This window comes from Eschrichtius robustus, chromosome 10, assembly GCF_028021215.1.
Source record: "Eschrichtius robustus isolate mEscRob2 chromosome 10, mEscRob2.pri, whole genome shotgun sequence".
NCBI classification, from domain to species: domain Eukaryota; kingdom Metazoa; phylum Chordata; class Mammalia; order Artiodactyla; family Eschrichtiidae; genus Eschrichtius; species Eschrichtius robustus.
Genome location: NC_090833.1, coordinates 103,819,979 through 103,836,749, shown reverse-complemented (window position 1 = coordinate 103,836,749; position 16,771 = coordinate 103,819,979). Strand labels below are relative to the sequence as shown.

General features: G+C 60.2%; 1 protein-coding gene across 4 annotated transcripts; it reads right to left on the bottom strand.

Annotated features, from left to right (window-relative positions):
• Positions 1-869: 869 nt before the first annotated feature.
• On the bottom strand, positions 870-13,886 carry PDLIM2 (PDZ and LIM domain 2). 4 transcript variants are annotated; one of them, XM_068552849.1, is made up of 10 exons: positions 13,735-13,886; positions 12,204-12,298; positions 11,347-11,498; positions 9,255-9,324; positions 9,000-9,151; positions 8,767-8,845; positions 4,562-4,656; positions 4,189-4,334; positions 2,506-2,623; positions 870-1,452 (listed from the first exon to the last, which is right to left on the bottom strand). In XM_068552849.1, exons 2-10 carry the CDS (start codon positions 12,294-12,296, stop codon positions 1,275-1,277), a joined length of 1,083 nt encoding a protein of 360 aa, XP_068408950.1. In that variant the 5' UTR covers positions 12,297-12,298; positions 13,735-13,886; the 3' UTR covers positions 870-1,274. The 4 variants fall into 4 exon arrangements, with proteins under 4 accessions (XP_068408950.1, XP_068408949.1, XP_068408952.1 ...); XM_068552848.1 differs by having other exon boundaries at positions 13,750-13,886; XM_068552851.1 differs by having other exon boundaries at positions 4,568-4,656; positions 13,750-13,883.
• Positions 13,887-16,771: the final 2,885 nt, after the last annotated feature.

The window sequence follows — 16,771 nt, the reverse complement described above, 5'->3', positions numbered from 1 at the left end:
GCGATAAAGCCCACTCAGGTCTAGAGCACCCAGCAGCACCCATGCACCTTTCTGAAGTGTCCTCTGGGATTAGGACTGGGAGTGATGGGTGAATCAAGCCAAAAATCTGGCAGAGGACCACTGCCCCCTGCCTGACTCAATATACCCCCAGGGCAGGCAAGCCTAGCAGCAGCTTTCAAATCAACCACCAGCGAAGCCAGCTGGGGCTCCCGGGGAAGGGGCAGGCAGACCAACCCTGGCTTGGAGGGTGGTGGTCCTCAGGGTAGGGGCACTGCAGGGTTGTCGCAGGGTTGTCCCTCCCAGGCAAAGCTAACTCACAGCGCTGTCCAAGGTTACTCCTGGGGATAAGCTTTCTCAAACGGGTGCAGACAGCCTCGGGCAAGCGCAGGAGGTTCTTTAGATGTTGCCCCCTCTCTGGCCCACCGAGCTCCCCTGGGTGCGTCAGCAGGTCAAGCAGCCTCCATACCAAGTAGAGCGAGGGGCACAGAGCGCCAGCGCAGATACGGTCTCACGGAGACGGGCCTGGGCAGAAGGAGTCTCAGGGCCTGCTTCCTGTTTGCTGCCAGCCCTCTAGCATCCCTTCCCCTCTCTGGCTCCCAGTGAGAAACTCATTCCTCTACCAAGGATCATCCCAATAAAACACACATCTTTAAAAGAGGGTCCAGGAAGAGCACGACCCTCCACTAACAGGAGCGGGTGTCTTCAGTCGGGAGTGTCACGTGGCGAAGCATCTGGTAGGGTGGAGGTTTGAGGGAGGCGGAAATAAGAGGGGAGAAAAATTGTATGTAGGAAGACTCTCCACCCAGTGGTAGGGAGAAGCTCATCCGCAGGGGCTGGGGCAGGGAAGGAGAGAAAAGAGGGGCACCTACTTTATTTTGTCCACATACAGCGTATATTTATAGAGCTCGTATGTTGAAAACTTTACACAGTCAATACCTGTAGCCTCTGGCCCAGCCCTCTCCTTCCAGATACTTATCTCCCATGTCCCAGCCTGCTTAACCCCTGGTACACAAAGGTGTCCAAGGCAGCACCCACTTCGCACTCTGATGCAGAGCCTGTCCAGCAGGGGGACGCGACAGTGTCCAGCAGAGACCTGGGAAGGTGAGGCTGCCCTCACCCGCAGCACAGGCAGGTCCCAGCCTCCGGCCTCACTCAGCGAGGAGGAAGGCGCCTCACCAGCCCCCATCGCCTTTCCAGGCCAACTTGATATTGGCGCGGCCCCGGTGCGGAGGTGCCCGCAGAGTGGAGGGCGGTCTGAGAGCGCAGCCGGGCGCTCAGGCCTGGGAGTTGACGGTGCGCGGTGCGGAGTAGCGCTGGCGGGCGTGCTTCTCGCAGTACAGCTCGTCCCCCACCCAGAAGTGCCCTCGCATCTTCAGGTTCAGCCCGCAGTCGGCGCAGGCGTAGCAGCCCGGATGGCGGTACCGCCCCTCCTGGATACGCACGGCCTGGTTCCTGCGGGGGGGGCGGGGCACAGGGAGGAGAGAGCCATTAGCCTTGGGGGGAGGAGGAGGGAGGGACAGGCGCCCCAGGCACGATGCCACCATTCCCATTCTCAGGGAGCCTAGTTTCCAGCCCAGAGTCAGGACCCGGTAAGGGCCCAAAATCTGTCACTTGACTCCCCAGGCCTGCCCTCAGGAATCTCCGTTCAACAAACGCACAGCCCACACCCCCGGAACCCCAATTTTTAAAAAGTCATTCCTCCCCCACACAAAGGCAGACAAGCACCATCCTGAATCTTCTGGATTGTTAATAGAGCAGTGACTCTCAAAATGCGGTCCCAGTGCCAGGACCCACAGCATCACATCACCTGGGGATGAATTGGAAATGCAAACTCTGGGGCTAGGGACCTCCTGAAGAGGGAACTCTGGGGGTGTGGGCCCGAAATCCCTCACAGGCCCAGCTGCTGATCTTGAGAAACACCGTATAGGACCCCCTCCTTGGGCCTGCACAGCAGGGCTGGGCAGTGTCGTGTTCTGCAGATGACACACGGAGGCCCACGGAGGCTAGGGATTTGCCTAAAGTGAGTCATCTGACCCTCACCACTGTGCACGGAAGAAATTTATCTGGGGGGGACAGGGTTCAATTTTCCAGAGAATGTGGCTGCATTATAATGAGAAAAATGGGCCTACCTCTGGAAAACGCATCCCATTCCAAAGAGGGGGAGGAGGAAGTAACAGCAAGAGTTTCCAAGAGGAGGCACCTCATCCAGAGGCTGATCTGCAGAGGCTTTGAGATTGTTGGAGAGAAATTGAAAGCAGTAGCATTTCTTCCTCCTCCAGGGAGGTGAGGAAAGAAATCAAGGAAGAGGAGAGAAAGCAGGAAAAAGCCAGTGCAGGCATCCTAAGAAGGCTGAAGTGACCCCTGAGCCCATCACAGATCCACTGTAGCAATGCTCCCCGCAGGGTCCCTGGCTAGTGGGTCCATGCAGGCCCCTCCTGAGAGCGTCCTGGACCCCGTCCCCCACCCTGCAGGGTGTGCCCTGCCCCCCAGGCCGCCAGCACTCACGCGATGCTGGTGCTGCACTTCTCACACGTGTGGAGCTTGGGTGGGGTGGCCAGGGCCCTGGAATTGGGCCGGGAGGACTGGGGGCTCAGCGAGCTGGGCAGGAAGGCAGGTGTGCCACCTGTGGGGGGCGGGGGATGAGGGTGGGGAGGACAGACAGACACATCAGAGCTCGTCCACAGCAGTGCCATCAGGCTGTATTTTTGATGCCCACTCCACCTCCTCCAACACAGCTCCAAAGAGACTCTTGTCAAAGGGGCACTTACAAGCGGACCTCTAAAGTAAGCCTGAGCATGAGAGGGGGTCATGGGGGAAGGAAGTGATCACCCCAGATCCTTGGCTGAGGTTGGTCAAGGGCAGGGAGCATGTTCAAGGCTGAGTTAGCCCAAGCTAAGGCAGCCTGAGCAGTGTCTGCTCGCTGTCTGACACGTCAGGCCAAGCAGGCATTTCCTCTCTCCTGACCCAGTGATGATGATATTAAGAGATGGTAATAATAGATAATAACAGCACCACAGCAACTCTATACAGTTTTCAAAGGGCTTTCACATGCATTATTGTGCCTGAGCCTTGGAACAACGCTAAGATGAAGCACGGATGCTATCAGACAGGTATGGTCCTCATCTGCAGCCGAAGACCCCGTGACTCCAGGGGTGAAGTCACCATCTGTCTGCGCTGCCCTCACCCCACCCTTCCGCCTCTCCCTGTGCCCCCTCCCAGGGCCTGCCGAGGCCTCAGGGTAGTGATGGACAAGCTCTGCTCCAAACCTTCTCACCTTGTCTCCGAAACATCAGAGTTGGAACCAGCCCCCAGGTACCAGTGATTGTGCCAGTCAAATACTTTTGACTGTCCCATCCTTTCTCTCCCTGATACCACTGCCCAGGCCAGCCCTTCCTCATCTCTCCCCTGGACCACGGCAGTGCCCCCCTCACCCCCACTCCCCATGCACCCACACGAACTCCTGCGGCACGGTCCACTTCCTGGGGAGCTGGGCAGCCAGTCTGCCCAATACACAGAGTTCCTGGCGGGGCAGACGTGGGTCCTGACTGCCTTCGATCTCCACACAGCACATGACTGGGCCATCAGACGACTCGGTAAACATCTCGAATGAACAACTGAACGGCTGGCAGAAGCCTGTATCTCTGCTGCTCACTTCGGCACCTCACACACCACCTGGCGTTATTTAACTGGCCCTCCTGGGTTGGGACGCTCCTCGGGCCTGGCACGCGAGGCCTCGCAGCCAGGACTTAACCTCCGTGGCCACCGTCCGTGCAGCCAGGCCCCAGTGTCCTGTCAGTCCCACCCCAGAGCCCTGCGGCTCCAGCCTCCACATTCCACACTGCTCCCGGCCACCATCTTAAGGCCGTTTGTGAAAGTCCTGATCTTTCTTCAAGGGCCAAGTCAGACTCTTCTTCCTCCATGAAGCCGTCCTTGGAGACCCAGGCCCCACCGCCCACATTCATCATTCCCTTGGCACTTCCCCTGATGCCAGCCAGCACCTCTGGGTTGCACCCCAGTAACTCCTACCAGACCGTAAGCTCCTGTAGCGCAGGGGCTGTGGCTTCTGAGTCAGAGCCCACTCCTGTGATGAGCACTTAACAAATAACTAATTTAATAACATGTCTGGTCGGGGGTCCAGGGTGTCCTGGGGGAACATCCTTCTCCTACCCGAGCCCCCCGGGGGCTCACCTCTCTCCTCAGCCTCCAGGGCTTCCTGCAAGAGCCGAAAAGAGCTGGACTGCCTGGGGGCCACCCGTGCCTCGCGATTTTCCTGCAGCATCTTGAAGACTTCTGAGTCCTCTCTCAGGAGGTGGCTTTCCCCTTCCGAGGCCACGCTGCAGGGATGAGAAGGAGGCAGCCAGGAGTGAGGGCCCGTTCCCAGGGGTTGGGACGAGCATGAGGACAGAGAAAGAGTGTCCCGGCGGGGTAAAAGGATTCTGGGGGCCAGAGGAAAGTGGACGGGGCTTAGGGAGGGGGGACCCCCCATCCTTCTCTGGGAAGCCTGTCTGTCTCCTGCCCCTCCCAGGCCCTCCAAGATCCCACCCCACCCTCCAGAACTCACTGGTACCTGAGCCTAGGGCTGGAGGAACGGGGACCTGGGGAAGGCGGTGGCGGCAGCACCAGCACAGCCGAGTCGCCAGCGGGGCCCAGGCCGGCCTGCGGGAAGGAGAGGCACCAGGGGAGGAGTCAGCGGCCGGGCCTGGGGCCAGCACACCCATCTGGGCAGCCGAACCCAGCTGTTCCCCAGGCCCACCACCAGGGGGCCCCCGGCCCTCGCTGACCAGCAGCCCCACCCAACCAGCTCGCAGAACCGGGGGTCAGCAGCCGCCAGCAGCTGCTCCTGCTGGGTTCCCGAGGGGAGGGAGGCCAGCGCCCAGCTCTAGAAGGGTGAGCCTGCTGCCCTAAGGGGACTGGGCGAGGGGCAGGATGAAGATGAGTGTGCGGGGCCACCGTGGCTGTTCCTCTGCCATCTCACATGATGCGTTTGCAAAGATGTTGCACACTGGGGCCTGGCAGGCAGAACAAGCGGAGAGAAAGTAAGCTGACCCTTTTGCAGTGAGGAACAGGATACATAAAGGGCCAAGACCCCTCTTGGAGTCAGGGCTCAGGCCGCACAAAAGTCCCGTCTCCTACACCCTCTGGCCCTTCCTCTGAAACGGCCAGGGTCTGGGCTCACCAGCCTCTCCCGGCTGCCCTGGAAGGTCTGGTCCTGCCCCACAAAGCCTTGGGGAGCCGGGTCCCCAGAGCAGAGCCCCCCGCTCAATGTGTGCTGTCCCTCTTGGGCTCCTACACCTGCTCTCTACCTGGAGATCTTGCCTTCAGTCTCCCTGTTTTCCGGCCTGCACTCTGCACCCTCCCCTACTCTGCTCCCTCTCCGTGGCCAACACCAATGGAAAGGACAGCCTCAGAGACGACTAGGCCGGCCAAGGTGCACCAGGCTGAGGGCATGGTCTCCTGGAAAGGAAAATGCCCTCGATTTTAAAGTTCAAAGTTGGGGATGAATTATGGGGTCAAGTAGAAAAGCTGCATGACTTCTTAACCTGAAAACAGAAACTTCAGAGTGCTAAAAATAGAGCCGTAGGGACTTCCCTGCCGGTCCAGTGGTTGGGACTCCGTGCTTCCACTGCAGGGGGCAAGGGTTCGATCCCTGGTGAGGGAACTAAGATCCCACCTGCCATAATTAATTTAAAAAGTTTAAAAATTTTTTCTTTTAATTAAAAAAAAAAGTCCTAGGGCTTCCCTGGTGGTGCAGTGGTTGAGAATCTGCCTGCTAATGCAGGGGACACGGGTTCGAGCCCTGGTCTGGGAAGATCCCACATGCCACAGAGCAACTGGGCCCGTGACCCACAACTACTGAGCCTGCGCGTCTGGAGCCTGTGCTCCGCAACAAGAGAGGCCGCGATAGTGAGAGGCCCACGCACCGCGATGAAGAGTGGCCCCCGCTTGCCGCAACTAGAGAAAGCCCTCGCACAGAAACGAAGACCCAACACAGACAAAAAATAAATAAATAAAATTAAATTAAATTAAAAAAGAAAAAAGAAAAAAAGCCCTAGACCCTCACCCCACTGGCCCTCTTGCGCTAGCCTGCATTCTTCTTCTGTTCTTGGGCTTCTACAGGTAAGGGGATTAAGGGTCAGAAGGGCAAAGTGGCCAATCCAAGCCACCTGGGGAGTGGGAGCCAGGGCTGGGAGTCCACGCCTAGGCTCCTGGGTGCCCAGCTGCTGCCATGCGGCCAACTCAGGAAGGACAGCTGGCACCAGGTACTCAAGAACGATGTCCCATCTCGCTGCCCTAGACAGGCCAGCGTGTGCCCTGCACGGGGGCACCGGCCAGCAGGGAGGGAGGGCTGAAATCCGCCCTGACTCCCTTCTCAGGCCATGTCCTCATGCCGGCCAGAGGGACAGGGGTTGTTTTCACTTTACATCTGCTCACCCAAGTGTGTGCCTCTCCAGAGGGGGCAACTTCCAGGCTCTGTAAGGTCTGTTGATGTCCTTCGCCCTGGGCCCAGCGCAGCCTCAGCCAGCTCAGGAGCCAGCAGCAAGGCCATGGCCACAAGAGCCTGGGGCAGGGGCACCTCATCTGTAGTCACCTCTGCCACCTTTCTCCTGCCAGAGCACCTCACCCCCGTGGAGAGGAGCCCAACGCCCTTAGCTGGAGTAGCTTTACCTTTCCTCTCCCCACCTCCCTCCCAGTCACCTGTAGGTGACACCTGCCTTCACAGAAGCGACCTTTCATCTCTAGGTCCAGAAAAGCTGCTCACCTGTCCATCGAGAGCTGTCTCCAGCCAACCCCTCTCAAAATGTGTTAGGGGGCTGTTAATAAGCGATTGGCAGGGGGATCCCCGGAGAAATTCTGCAGTTAAGTAAGTTCAGGAAATTAAAAAATTAAACATCTTTCTTCCTCACAGGCAGGACTTTTCAGAGCCTTTAAAGGTGCTCAAGTGCACGGTGACTCCCAAGAGGCAGCTGTGGGACCCGGTGACTCCCACCCCGTCTGACCACAGCCTCATTTGTAGAACAGAATGCAAGCTTCACGGGGTTAGGAATTTCTCTGTTTTTCCACCTATGCATCCCCAAAGCCTAGAAGGGTGCCTGACACAAAGCAGCTGCTCCACAAATATTTGCTGAAAGAATGACCAGGGGCCTCAGGGTGAAAGAAGGGAATTCAGAGCATCGGGTCTGACTCTGAGGCCCAGAGAGTGGAAGGGTGCCTTGTCCAAAGTGACACAGTAGAGGTGGGACTAACCCAGGTCTCCCTGCCACCCGGCTCAGGGCTCCTCTTCACACCACATGGGTGGTCCTCAAATCTGTGCGTGCATCAGATCCCTGAGGGCTCCTTAGAACAGGGATGGGTGCCCTCACCCCGCCCCTCACCCCTGCGTCCGATCCAGTAAGTCTAGGCTGGGGCCTGAGAACTTGCATTTCTAACAATTTCCAAGTTGCTGCTGCTGGTTTAAGAGCCACTCCCTGTCCCACCCGCCTCTACCCTTTGCCCCGGTTGCGAGGAAGGAGGGTAGGGTGGACCAAGCTCATTCCCAGCTGGTCTCAGCCAGGAGCTCTCTGGAGAAGGCCCCCAGGCCCCGACACGCCAGGTCTTGCATCTCCCCAGCTCATCGTTCTCTAATCCGAAACCTACCCCGTCCTGCCTCTGACATCCAGCAAAGTTCCTGACAAAGCTTTCTCAGGCCACCCCAGCCCACACTCAGCTATCCCCTCCCAGAATGCCTCCTGCTTTTATAATTAAGATCATACTGCTCAGTGCTTAATTTTTCCAAAATTGTTTTGCATGTTTATCTTATCTCTGCAACTACATTTTTAATTCTTTAAAGACGGGATCTCACTGAATACATACACCTCTCTGCCCACCTCTCCTGGAGGGTCACTGGGCAGGCCAACAGAGGGTCACCAGGGAGCCACTACTATGCAGCCCCCAGAGGACCCTGCTCTTTCCTTCTCCAGAGCCCCCAGTTTCTAGCACCCTCCCCCAGTCATCTCCAAAGGCTCTGCTTTCTGGAATGCAGAATCTACCCGAGGTAGGATTCCAGCAGCTGGGCCTCATCCTCTTCACCCCAAAGGCTGGACATGCCCCCGCTAACTCTGCCCCCAGCAGTTGTGGCCCAGGACTCTTGGCCGCCTCCCTCCTCACCTCCCCACCCCTGGCCTTAGAGAGGAGACATACCCCCAAGGGGGCGTTGGGCTGTCACTAGTGGACAGTGGGACCTGGCAGGGGTGTCCAGGGGAAAAGGGGAGGGGAGGGGGGGCAGACAGAGAGTAAGCCAAGTGCAACCGGAGTCGGAACCACAGGCCGGCTGGTGGTTCTCTGGTGGTTCTCGGGGGCTGAGTCAGAGGAGGAAGAGGAGGAATGGGTGATGGGAGTTGGGGGCGGGCATGGGGCTTGGAATGGGAAGGAATGTGTTCAAGAGATACAGCCAAAGGGAGTCATCCCAACAACAGCAGCTAAACTATTTCGGTCCCGGCCCAAGAGAAACACTTGAGAAGGGAGGAAGCCAGAAGGAAGGGGTGAGGCAGCGGCGGGTGGGAATGTAGGAGGTAGACGGACACCTGGGCTGGGCCGGGTAGGGCCAGTGCAGTGGGTGTGACCCTCACCAGAGCTCTGGCCTCCCGGCTCCAGAGAGGAGCGTGCCTATTACTAGGAGACCGTGGTGCTGGCTGCCGAGGTGGGACCAGCCGCACTCAGCCCCACGGGCACCACTAGCAAGCAGCCAGCCAGGACGGGAGGCTCTCTCCTCCCCTCGGGTTTCCTCACCTGTCGGCTTCCGGGGCGGCCCCTGTAGGACAAGTGGTCAGCAGTAGTGGGTTCCGGGGAGTACGCCAGGCTCTGGAAACTGAAATGGGGAAATGGACAGTGTGTGCCGGGGGCCCCGCCACCAGGCTGCCCCGGGAGACAGAGGTGACCCCAGGGCCCCCTAAACCCAGCTACAGAGACTTTGAGAGGCCGGCTTGGACCTGGTGGCCAGGGGGCCCACCCGCCGCACTCACCTGTGGCTGGTCACCACCTCTCCCGCGGGGGCCTGTGGGCTGGTGGCGGGCAGGGTGGAGAGGGGGCTGCCTGGCCGGGGGCTGAGGGAGGCCTGGCTGGAGCAGGAAGACCGCAGGGAGGACTGGCTGTCGGTGTGTGTCCTCCTGGAGCCCTGCGGAGAGAGGGGCCTGGAAGGGCGGGGCCGAGAAGAGCAGGGAAGGGGGCCCCCCCATCACTTCAGGGTGGGGGAGTCCCAGCAGGAGGCACCGTCCTACCTGGAAGCTAGTGGCCAGCACTTCGGGGGAGCTTTCCCCGTTGGTCTGCCCGGGAGAGGCAGCCTGAGGCCTGAGGAGAGGACAGAGGGAGACAGAGTGTCACCGGGTTCTCAAGATTAGGAACATGTCCAAAACATTCGGACATCGGGTAGCCAACTTTTAACTTTGTCAAATTCACAACAAACAACTATCCTCAACGACCACCATCATTTCTTAAAAGAAAGGACAATTTAGCACCAAAAAGTAGAAAGGACATGATTTCAGCAAAAATTCAATAAATTCAATTTTTTTAAGAGCTCCTCACATCATCACCCCTCCCCCTGCCTCGCCTTTGGTTTTTCTTTTCTATTCTTTTTTTTTTCTTTGGTGGGGGGAGCATTTCATCCAGAGTTTGTCGCTGGTCAGCATCAGTTTGTAGATTGATTTGGACTGCTGATTGTATATAAATAATCCTTTATCTTTCACCCCTGGAGAAGCTGAAGCCCAGAGAGGGAAAGTGAGTTGCCCAAATTCCTAAAGGCCAACAATGGCTGGGTCAGCTGCCCCCTCGCCCCAGGGGCCTGTCCCCCATCAGCTCCGCCTTTGAGAGGATCCCTCCCTGTGATTTCCGAAGTCTTCCCCCCCACCCCGCCCCCTGTAAACCAGAGGGTAGAGCCAGCCCCCCTTCCTGCCACGCAGGCAGCTGAAGGACCTAGAGAGCAAGGCGGCCCAGCTCCCCTGCTAATCACCAAGGCTCCCCCTCCTCAACTCCCCAGGAACCCCCCCCCCTCCTCCAAAGCCCTGCCCAGTGGAACCTGGCCGAAGCCTCGAACAGGAAGTGACTGGAGGGCTGGGAGCTGCTGAGGGTGAGGGATGAGCCCACCATGTCCCACTGCACCGTTTCTGGATGTCTGACTGCTTCCAGAGAGGTCAGCAGGAACCTCAGTCACCACACGCCACACCAGCCGCAGCCTCAGCCTCCCTCCCTGGGGAGAATTTAGGTCCAGAGCGGGGGAGCTTGGGCTCTGGCTCCGCCCAGAGCACTGCTTCCTGCCTGGGGCTTTGAGTGCTGGAGAGGTCTCCTGGGGGTGGGTTACTGGGGGAGGTTAGGAGGGGTTTGGCTAAAAGAAAGAAGAGACAGGGAGCCTCGGCCTGCCCAACGTGGAACTGGAGGCCTGGGGGTACTCGGCCAGGCCCACCTCTCTGATGGAGCTGGGTCCCTCTTGGAGGGACCCGAGAGGAAGTGATGGTGTCAGCAGCTCCCTGCCCCTCCCCCGCCCCACTCTGCAGCTTCTTGTAGATTTTGGTCCCCTTCCCAGATGCCATGAGCTATTCTCTACCCTCCTCCTCTGGGTCCCACTCCTGTAAACACTCATGAGCCAGAGTGGTACAAAATAGTCACTGAAGGGGCCGGGGCCGCGAGAGCGTCACGGGAGCCAGCTTCTGCAGTGACGTAGGGCGGCAGGGGCGAGGAGAGGGCATTGAGCAGAGGTACCTGACTCAGGTTCAAGGCCCGCCCAGAGGGCTCTCCTGGCTGGGGAATCTCCCAGCATTCCTGCCCTGTGACTCACTGGGATGCCCCACCCCCAGGGAGCCACCTGTTCCCACCCCCACCCCCAGGCTGAAGGCCCAGGAGCCTGGGAATCTGCCTTCACCAGCAGGGCCCAGAGAGGCAACTTGGGGAGCAATGGAGTGGTTCTATGGGGAGTGAGCCCCCAAACTCCTCACCACCCCAGGATCTGAACAAAGGCTCTCCCCTCCCCTCTTGGAGGCAGGGGCCCTGCAGACCCAGCCTAAGGCACACCTTTCCCCTCTTCAACCCACTTCATGCCCACGCCCTGTACCCTGCACACCTGGGAACCAGTCAAACCCGGGTGTCCAGGTGGCTGATACCAGCCTGCTCTGCCCGTGACTGCACGCCCAGCTGGGCACAGGGACACCCCTCAGCCCACCCTGCTGCAGCCCCAGAGCTTGGGACCTTCTCACGGATGAGCCATGAGGGCCCAGGAAGGCCAGGTTGGAGCTGAGAGCAAGGGGTGAGGGCAGCCACTGTGCAGCGGGCTGGCAGAAGGCAGAAGAGTGCTGGCGGGCCCAGCAGAGGTGGAGGGCCTACCGGTCCAGCTGCAGCCTCAGGGGCGAGGGGCTCTGGCGGATCTTGCTCTGGGCCTCGGCATGCAGCATGCTCTTCGCGCTCTCACCATTGATGGCCACAATAATGTCACCAGGCCGGAGGTCAGCAGCTTCGGCCTTGCCCTGCTCAGTTACCTGTAGGGGGTGAGGATCAGGTAGTCTGAGGTGACACTCAGGTAGGGATGGAGAAGAAGGGATTTCCTTGTCCTGCCCAAGAAACACAGCAGCTGGTTTCAACCAGGCTGGCCTGCATCTCCCTTCAACATCTCTCTCCCTGCCTGCCGGTGTCCACCCAGCCCATCAGCTAATCCCTTCCAAAAGCTGGAGTGGCAGCCCCCTGCCACCCACCTCAGCACTGGCGTTCTAACGGGGCTCCCCAAAGAACGTGTAATGGCAGAATTTCAAGAATTGGGCTTGGAAATACTTCTGGATAGAGAGCCCTGCCTGTGCAAATCAAATCATGCAGGCACTGCCTGCACGCAGGCCCTCTGCGTGAACACTCCCTGGCCTGGGCCTGGGTCAGGGGAAAACTGCCAAGAGCTCGGGGCTCTTGTTCTAATAACCACCCAAAATGGCTGCCAGCAGGTATGGGGTTAGTGACCAAGGAGAAAAGAGAAGGCCTTGCATTGGGCCCAGCTCCCTTTCACTCTCCAGAAGCCTGTTTCTGAAGTGGCCACCACATCCCCATGGCAACGGGGCCCCAGCCCTGCCCACGCCAACAATCCCAGAAGCAGGCCTCTGCCTCCAAAACAGAAAAAGAAAGGTGTCTGTGAGGACCAAGCGGACAGGGCAGACTCTCACTTTGGGTGGACCTCCCCGTCTCCTGGAACCAGCCCTTACCCTGGTCACCATGATAGGCGTGTGGAAATCCCTGCCGCCCGAGATGCGGAAGCCCCAGGGTGCGGGTCCCACCACGTCCACCGTCAGCGCCATACCTGAGGGAGAAAGGTTGGAGGGATGGAGCCTGCCCCTCGCCCCACAAGGGACGCTGTGAGGTGGCAGAAGGGGGTGACAGGTCCCCGGAGCAGCCAGTCAGGGGCTGGCGGCGGGTGGAGGTGGGTAGAGGAAGTGACTAACCTCTCCCACATGCCCCAGTTCCACTTCCCCCCCACCCTGGGAAGTCAGGACTCAGAGTTCCCCCTGTGTGCCGTCTTCAGCAGAGTGGCGGGGTGCTACGCGGGGGCTTGCTGAGAACAGGCGGGCGGGCAGGCGGGTGGGGCTGGCAGGTGGTAGATGTCAGCATTTCCTCCCTCTCCCCTCCTCCACCATCAGGGCGAAGTCCCCCTAGTGCTTGTTTCCGGTCCCCCAAACCGACAGCACAAGGTACTTCCTCCCCGCTCTGGGGGAGGGCAGCGCTCTGGGAACAGAGGTGACAGCACAGAAAGGGGTGGTACCACCACATACTCTCAAGTACTTGGCTGGGGGACGGGGCGGCTAGCCCACGTGAGGCCAGGGTCTTCAGAGGGACCTCCTGGCTGCCTGCCGCGCCCCGGGTCGTGTGGTCCAGGTAGGCAAGGCTGGGCTTCCCACCTCCGCCAGCGGCCTGCTGCCCTCCGAGCAGCTCCGGCAAAAAGGATGGGCTTATCTGCCAAGCAGGGCACACCCATCACCGGGCGCTGGCCAACAGGGCGAGCTGACTGATGCTGCCCGCAAGCTGGGGCCCCAGCCAGGCCTCCCACCCACTGCCCCTCCGCTGGGCAAGGGAGTGTCCCTGTAGACCAGACCCTTGTAGGATTTCCTGACCCTCTAGCTCTGGAGTCAGGAGCCAACCGAGGCAGGAAGCTGCAGTGCCAGGCTGGGCCACCACCCTACCCAGCGCCCACCCTGAGGCCGGCCCTGGAGAGGGCCACAGACTACAAGCGCTGCCCGAGTCTACCAGGCACAGTGGGGCCACTTCCCGCGTTTAGGAGCCTGGGGAGAGGGCGCCCGGGCGAGCGGGGCTGTCTGCCCTCTTCCCGGCCCTACGGCTTCCCCTTTTGCCCAGGCCCAGCCTCTGTCCCTCCCGCAGGCCCCAGGTCGGCGCTGGCGGCTAGCAGATGCCTTGGATTCCCAGACCTTTGAGCCGGCCAGTGGACTCCGCTCAGGGGGCCGCAGGGAGGTGCCCAGACCGTCGGCCCGGCTCGCCCACTTCTGGCTCCTTCTGAGCTCCGAGACCAAAGTACCCGCGCACGCTGGGGGCTGGAGGAGGAGCACCCGGGACAGGAAAGCCCAGCTCGCGGGGGGCGCCGACCGCAGGCGAGGCTGCGGGGAGCGGCCGTGCGCGGAGGAGACGTCCGGCCGCCGAGCCGGCCGCGGGCGCGCAGAGCTGCGAGGGCGCCGGGGCCGGGGAGGTCGCCGGCCGTGCGGACCGTACGCAGGTGGGCGCGCTCACCTGGCTCCCGCTCACCTGTCGGGCTGGGCGGCCGGGCTGGGGAACGAAGGGAAGGGAAGGAGGGAGGCGAGGAGACGCCGCCGTTCCCGCCGCAGCCGTCTGCCCGACTCTGGGGAGAGCCCGCCTGGGCCTCCGGGACCTGCCTCCGCCCATGTGATCCCAGGGCCGCCCCTGCCGCCGCCCCTGGCCAGGGAGGCCGCCTCCTCCGCGCAGCTCAGCCCGGGCGCTGCCACCTGGCCCGCGCCCCCTGGGGGCCCGGGGCTACTCTCCCGAGAGCCCCCTAGAGGCTGCGGCCATCCTCCCCGGGGTGTCCCCATCCTCCCGAGGTCAGGGGAGGTGATCTGGTGACGGGCCCGGAATCCCACTTCGCAGACAGCTGAGCCTGCTGACCCCCGAAGCTCGCCCAGGCCGCCTGCGCCCGCCCTCCTTCAAAGGGGCCCTGAGCTCCCGCAACCCCAGTCCAGGGCCGGGGAGGGGGAGGGGAGGGCAAGCTGGGTCTGTCTGCGGTCGACCCGCCCGGCTCCTCCGCCCACTCCAGGCTCCGAGGCTGGCGCAGATGCAGCCCCGACACCCACAAATCCCAACCCAGAGGCCGCCCCTCCGCCTTCCTGCCTGGCCAGCGCGCTCGCGGAGCGGTGGCCGCGGACTGCTGCGGCGCTTTGGCTGCGCAGAGCTCCCCTGCTTGAGATGCGCCGCAAGCCTGCTCCACTCAGGGCGACATGCCAGGCCCAGGAAGAGATGAAGAGGGACTCCGGCTGGAAGTGACCGGGCCCCCTCCTGGGCTACACACGTCCCTTGCGGGCTGATGCCTGCTCCGTCCCTGGCTGCCCTCCCCTCACCCTTTTCGGCTGCCCTGCCTGCGGCCGGCCACTACCAACAACCACCAATGGCCCTGGTCCCCCTTGCCCCCAGGCCTCTGCCAACCACCTGGATCCTCGGCTCTAGGGATCAGGAGAGGACAGCCAAGGAGAGGCCCCAGGTGTTAGCTCAGAACCATCTGGCAAATGGTTCCCCCAGAGCCAAACATGGCAACCCTCACCCTGGGGACCTCAGGGCCCTCCAGAGCCGGCTTCTCCCATCTCCCTCTGGTCTCCACTTTACTCTCTGTCAGGCTGGCCTGTTTCCAGGGGAGGCCACCTGGAGGCACAGCTGTAACTTGCCTGCCTCAGGTGTGAGTCATTCCAAGTTCTGTCTGCAAGGTGTGCCCTCACCATACCTCTCGCCTACCTATGCCCTGGACCAGCCCGCCTCCAGCGCAGCTACGTCCCCTGTCCCTGGCCTCCCACACCCTCTGTCCTCGGTGTGTGTAAGCCACTCTCCCACTAACAAGTTCCAGGCCTCCTCGTGTGGCCTCTTTGCCTGATGCACCTGTTCGGCCTCCCCAACTAGACTGGAAGTCCCTGAGGGAACAGGAAGCTGCAGGTAGGGCAGGCACCACTGGCGGGGGGTGGGGTGGGGGGGGTGGGGTGCCTCAAATGCCAGGTCTGCCTCTTCCCAGCTGTGTGACCTCGGGCAATTTCCTCAGCCCCTCTGGGTCTCAGTTTCCCCTGTGTAAACTGGGGATGACGCACAGCTTACCCTCCCGTTGTACACACTGCCCTCCTTTTAAAGCTCCCCATTCCTCAGAGGGCAGGGTGGGTTTTGTTTGGTTTGTTTCTCCATTCCTGGAGTGTTCCATAATATTTTGTTGAAGGGATATTGTTTGAATGATCAAGTGGATTAATTTCCCTTTCCTTGCCGCCCATCCCCATCCTGCCAGTTTGTAACAGGGACTCAGTTTTGCACCTCCTTCTGCTCAGACTTTGCCTTGGAGAGTCTCTAGAAAGATCTGCAGGTTCATCGGCAGGCTTTCTGCTCTGTGGGTTGTGCAGTCACAAAACTCACAACAAAGTCAGCCGACCCCAGGGCATGTCCCTGTGGAACAGAAGGACATACTGTTCTGCCCTTAGCAACTCTGGCCAAGTCACTCACCTAACTGGGGTGAGCATCCGCAGTGACCTAAGGTCCCTTCTGGCTCTGACCACCCCCCGCCCCTCCCACCTCATGCCAAGTCAAGGCAGAGAAGGGGTCATGTACAGGCAGGGCGTAGGGTTGATTTGCTGCAGAGGCTCCAGGGCCCCGCCAAAGAGAGGGTGTGGATTTGGTTTCTGCCTAAGGAAAGGAAGTCTCAACCCTGAGGTCCTTTCTGAGGGCATCAAGCAACTCGAAGAAGCTGAGATGGGGGATCAGGAACAGGCTATCAGGTTCGTGAGGAACGGTCACTTCCATGGCATAGGCTGGGCCTGCCAACCTAGCAACAGACCATGGTGAGGACTGGGGTGGATGGAGAAGTGAAAGCAGGTCTTGTTCTTCAAGCTGCTGTTTAACCAGCAGTGGAGCCTGGGCCGCACCCGGGCACGAGGAGCCTGCCAGGGACCGGCCATAGCCCTGTCATTCACAGGCCTCTCCCACCTGTCCTGACAGAATTAGCCACCACCGCCTCTTTCCACCCACCTGGGGTGCGGGTGCCCTAAGTGACAGGCCTAGATGACAGGATTGCAAGGAAGAATGTAAGAGAGGCCCAGCCCAGGGCCACTCCAGGGACCTCATGCATGACCTTCCTTCTCCAGGGCCTCTGGACAAGGACTGCGTGGGCATTTGGTAGACTGTGCAGAGAGGCAGCAATAGTCATCAGACCTGACTTCAGGTCTATAATGATGTGACCCAACTTAATTTCTCTGCCTCAGTCTCTCCTCCTGTAAAATGGACTCATAACCTGCCTGTTGGGATGCTTACATCAGATAACATGTGGGTAACACCTTATGCCCTGCTCATCTCCCAGCAGTGGCCAAGGAATGGAGCTTTTCTTCCCAGCCAGGACCAGACTATGCCCCTACAGAAACCACCAAGCCCCAGAAGAGTCGCCTTGGCTAGCTGTGCCCCACCACTCCCAGCTTCTTGCAATCGATTGCTCAAAAACCCGAGCCCAAAAAAAGAAAGTCAACAAACATATGAGAACTTCAGTGTGGAAATGGAGCACACAGAAGGAAAACATTAG

What these genes read in the sequence shown, in the direction of transcription:
- PDLIM2 (XM_068552849.1), bottom strand. Translation starts at nt 12,296, where the DNA reads ATGGCGCTGACGGTGGACGTGGTGGGACCCGCACCCTGGGGCTTCCGC. An exon ending in CGCCTATCATGGTGACCAGG is followed by an intron (nt 11,499 to 12,203) that starts GTAAGGGCTGGT and finishes CACCCCCTACAG; the next exon opens with GTAACTGAGCAGGGCAAGGC. An exon ending in GAGGTGGTGACCAGCCACAG is followed by an intron (nt 8,846 to 8,999) that starts GTGAGTGCGGCG and finishes TCCCCATTTCAG; the next exon opens with TTTCCAGAGCCTGGCGTACT.